The sequence below is a fragment of the Salvelinus fontinalis genome, chromosome 2 (genome assembly GCF_029448725.1).
Source record: "Salvelinus fontinalis isolate EN_2023a chromosome 2, ASM2944872v1, whole genome shotgun sequence".
Classification (NCBI taxonomy): Eukaryota; Metazoa; Chordata; class Actinopteri; order Salmoniformes; family Salmonidae; genus Salvelinus; species Salvelinus fontinalis.
In genome coordinates, this window is record NC_074666.1 from 8,115,755 (window position 1) to 8,120,754 (window position 5,000).

Here is a 5,000-nt window from a genome sequence, read left to right on the forward strand (position 1 = left end):
ATTTGGCCTGGCATAGCTATAAAAGTTTGCCTTCTCGTCAGGACACTCAACATAGTTTATTACGAGGAGATTGCATTGCATATCAAACACTAAGCTAGAAGCTAGCTAAATAGTTTGTTGCTAGCAAACCTGCCAATATGACAACCTAATTCAAAAATATCAGTTGCTGAAAACAGCTGGCCGAAAATTCGGCTTAAGTGAAAGTTAGGATTTAACCCTCAATTATGACTTTGGGTAAAGTGACTGAGGAAAAGCCTGTTTTGGAGTTTAAGACACTTTCTCATAAGTTCTCAGTGGGTGCGTCGCTGTGTTGGGAATAGTGTTGGGAATAGGGTGTCATTTCACGCATCAACCGTAGACTTACAGTTGCAGGATCCTGAGTGTTTGACCTCCAGGTGATGCTGCTGAGCGCATGCGGCCTGCCTCATGGAACACTCGCTGGGATAGGTGTTGTTGTCGCTGGAGCACACACTCTCACCCGGGTGACTCTCCGGACATGGCTCGTCACACACAGAGCAGCGTCCGCGGCCACTCGCTTCATCCCACAGACACCTTTTCGCTCCCCGACACATGATGTCGCCACATGACCGGGCGTCTAGAGAGGAGACACACACAGAAAGCATCAGACAATATTATCACACTCCCACACAGACCCAGGCCAGCGCTGATCTATTTCTGATTCACACAGACACCATGATTCTGGTGATGGAGATAGACCTAGTGTCCTGTCTGTGTGTATGAGAACAGACAGAACAGACATGTTTTGGATGCTTAGTAGGCCTACTACTCTGGTATGTTCTGACAAAGGTCTTGGCGCATCAAAACACTGAAATCTTCATTGATCTAAGTGTGATATATCAACTTTACAAACGGCACCCCATATTGATGGTCCAGTACTTACCGATGCATTTCCCTTCGTACGCCACGCCGATGGACCTTCCCAGGATGCACGTGGCTCTCCTCAGATGACAGGCGCTGGCATAAACAACGCCGTCGTTGCCACACAGGTACTGGTCAGGTGACTTCACCTCTGGACACTGGTGATTACAGGTCACACAGTAGGCATTGTTGGTCTGGTCCACGACACATGACGCGGAGCCAGGGCAGCGAACTCCATGACACGTCTCTGTGGATGGAAAGACACACACACACACATGTAGAGGCATGACTCACATGTGACACTATTCATGTCATGTGAAACATTAAAATTACACACAATTTAAACATTTAACTTCACAACTCTCAGGTTACACCAGGTAAATATTCCCCCACCTGTGATGTTTATTTTTCCTTGCTGCTAGTCTATCTATACGCTTTCTTACTGCCTAAGTTGTACTTAGCCTATCTGTGATATCAGATGGCAGAATCCACCTCACACTTCTGGTCTTTTTTGGACCTGCAGACAGGGCCGGCTCCAGGCATAAGCGACATAACAGGTCTATTGAGAGTAAAAATAGTAAAATACTCCAGGTGCAATTTCGAAATTTGGTTGTGGATCAGTAGTTTTTCTCTTGTTTTGTCAGTCACTCAATTAGCTGACAATTAGCCATGTCAATTTTTGATTGGTAGTTAGTCTAGCCAGCTATCTAAACTTGTAGCAATTATGGCTGAGTACCGACCGTGCCCAGGGGCCCTGACTTTCAAGGGGCCCCCATTGATTTTTTTGTCATTCTCACTCAGATATCATATTAACATGGCATAAGTCATGGCAGAATGTGTAAAGTTATAGGAATTTAGCTTTAAAGGCCCCCAATAGAGGGCAATGTCGCCACTATTTTGACATCATTCCTGTCCAATAGCAGAAATTCTTGTTTACGTTCCACCTCCGAAGAATGACGCAGGCTGATAATACGTATTCACGAATTGAGGGATGGAACATTGTGGTGGTTTCAAGATGGAGTGGAGAAATAATAGCAAGCAGGGCACTGACATCCACCTGTGTAGCTAGCTAGCATGCTAACCTTATATAGCTAGCTAATGTTACTAATTGCCTCATTCAGCGCGACACATCTCCTTCACATAGAGTTGATCAGGCTGTTGATTGTGGCCTGTGGAATGTTGTTCCACTCCTCTTCAATGGCTGTGCGAAGTTGCTGGATATTGGCGGGAACTGGAGCACGTTGTCGTACACGTCGAGCCAGAGCATCCCAAATATGCTCAATGGGTGACATGTCTGGTGGGTAAGCAGGCAACGGAAGAAATGGGACATTTTTAGCTTCTAGGAATTGTGTACAGATCCTTGCAATATGGGGCTGTGCATTATCATGCTGAAACATGAGGTCAATGTGGCGGATGAATGGCACGACAACGGGCCTCAGGATAACATACAATTGTGTTCATTGTCCATAGCTTATGCCTGCCCATACCATAACCCCACCGCCACCATGGGGCACTCTGTTCACAATGTTGACATTAGCAAACCGCTCGCCCACACAGTCTGCCATCTGCCCGGTACAGTTTAAACTGGGATTCATCTGTGAAGAGCACACTTCTCCAGCGTGCCAGTGGCTATCAAAGGTGAGCATTTGCCCACTGAAGTCGGATATGACGCTGAACTGCAGTCAATCCAAGACCCTGATGAGGACGACAAGCAAGCAGATGAGCTTCCCTGAGATGGTTTCTGACAGTTTCTGCAGAAATTCTTTGGTTGTGCAAACCCACAGTTTCATCTCCGGGTGGCTGGTCTCAGACGATCCCGCAGGTGAAGAAGCCAGATGTGGAGGTCCTGGGCTGGCTTGTTTACACGTGGCCTGCGGTTGTGAGGCGGTTGGACGTATTGCCAAATTCTCTAACATGACGGTGGAGGTGGCTTATGGTAGAGAAATGAACATTCAATTCTCTGGAAACCGCTTTGGTGGACATTCCTGCAGTCAGTATGCCAAATGCACACTCGCTCAAAACTTGAGACATCTATGGCATTGTGTTATGTGACAAAACTGCACACAAGGTGCACCTGTGTAATGGTCATGCTGTTTAATCAGCTTCTTGATATGTCACACCTGTCAGGTGGATGGATTATCTTGGCAAAGGAGAAATGCTCACTAACAGGGATGTAAACAAATGTGTGCAATTTTTGGGGGAGAAATAAGCTTTTCATGCATATGGAACATTTCGGGGATCTTTTATTTCAGCTCATGAAACATTGGACCAGCACTTTACATGTTGCGTTTATATTTTTTTTCAGTATAGATAAACAAGTTTGTGGAATCTGCACCAATCAAAGCAGTGGAATGTGGTCAAAACCATTCATCTTCGGGGGTGCGGGGTTCCAAAATGCAGTCATATCACACGCAATTTTACAATTTATAAAATGGTCATATAGATTTTTTTAATACAGACTAGCTCAAAAATAAGTAAAACTTGACAAATTATTCAATGGGTTATGATAAAAAAGTGGAGTTGCAAAAACATGTGTGCACCCCCCTATTTTAATTTGCTCCATGGCTCAGGCAGCCAAATGTAGACTACAGCGAAAAACTGTTCGGCTCAGCCAAACATGATCTATTGTATTGCTCAGCTCAATCGCAACTTGTGAAGAGGAAGAACTTTGCAGGTGTTTCTGATTAGCCATGCTGGTGGGTGGTAACATTCAAACAAAACCCAGCCCTGAAAAGAAATGTAGACAGGAAAGTATTAGCACGTCCTATCACAGGGGAAACACACAGCATTGGTACTGAAAACATCCAAAGTTACTACTTCAACCCAAAATATATCATGCTTTGACTTAATGTTTTACTTATTGATTGAAATCGTTGTGCAACATCATGGGCATCGTCTTTCAGCTGAAAAAAAGTGAATTTCCGTGCTTCTGGGCCTTTAAAACTGCTAAAATGTTCTCTCCACCCCATGGCAAAATGGGTTGAATTGCAGGAAATTAGCTGTGAAACTGCAAATTTCTTCTCTCTGCCCCATGGCAAAATTAGTAGAGTTGCATAAAATTTGTTATAACATTTCAAAAAAATCTCTCCGCACCAAGGCAAAATGTGTAGAATTGCAGGAAATGAACTTTAAAACTAAAATGTTTCTCTCCGTCGTACAGAGAGGGGCCACTAAAATCTCGCTTAGGGCCCCCAAGCGGCTAGAGCTGGCCCTGCCTGCAGAACTAGAGCTGCCTAAACCCATCTGCCTCTGTGCCCATGCACCAAAACATGTGCTATGAATCAGGTCGATAGGGAAGTCTTCCCTGAGCTGTGTGTACTGTCTATCAGTGTCCGAGTCTGTTACTTTGATGCCTATTCTACGGCCTCAAGGCCATGGTACTACACTCCTAAAAATAAAGGTGCTATCTATAACCAAAAAGGGTTCTTTGGTTGTCCCACAGCATAACCCTTTGAAGAATCTCTTTTGGTTCCAGGTCTCTGTGGAAAGGGTTATACATGGAACCTAAAAGAGTTCTACCTGAAACCAAAAAGTGTTCCCCTATGGGGACAGATGCAAGAACACTTTTGGAATCCTTTTTTCTAAGTGAGTCTACTGCCTCCAAACCATGTTACTGTAATGTCTAGTCTACTGCCTCCAGACCATGTTACTGTAATGTCTAGTCTACTGCCTCCAGACCATGATACTGTAATGTCTAGTCTACAGCCTCCAGACCACGGTACTGTAATGCTTAGTCTACTGCCTCCAGACCACGGTACTGTAATGTCTAGTCTACTGCCTCTAAACCATAGTACTGTAATGTCTAGTCTACTGCCTCCAGACCATGGTACTGTAATGTCTAGTCTACTGCCTCCAGACCATGTTACTGTAATGTCTAGTCTACTGCCTCCAGACCATGTTACTGTAATGTCTAGTCTACTGCCTCCAGACCACGGTACTGTAATGTCTAGTCTACTGCCTCCAGGCCATGGTACTGTAATGTCTAGTCTACTGCCTCCAGACCACGGTACTGTAATGTCTAGTCTACTGCCTCCAGACCACGGTACTGTAATTCTTAGTCTACTGCCTCCAGACCATGATACTGTAATGTCTAGTCTACTGCCTCCAGACCATGATACTGT

General features: G+C 44.8%; 1 protein-coding gene across 1 annotated transcript in view; it reads right to left on the minus strand.

Annotated features, from left to right (window-relative positions):
• Positions 1-364: 364 nt before the first annotated feature.
• Positions 365-5,000, minus strand: part of LOC129811204 (follistatin-A-like) — a gene marked incomplete at its 3' end in the record, with an annotated part of 8,564 nt that continues 3,928 nt past the window's right edge. The window contains 2 exon segments of the mRNA XM_055862373.1: positions 365-595; positions 902-1,126. Of these exon segments, the coding sequence (XP_055718348.1) occupies positions 365-595; positions 902-1,126 (456 nt within the window).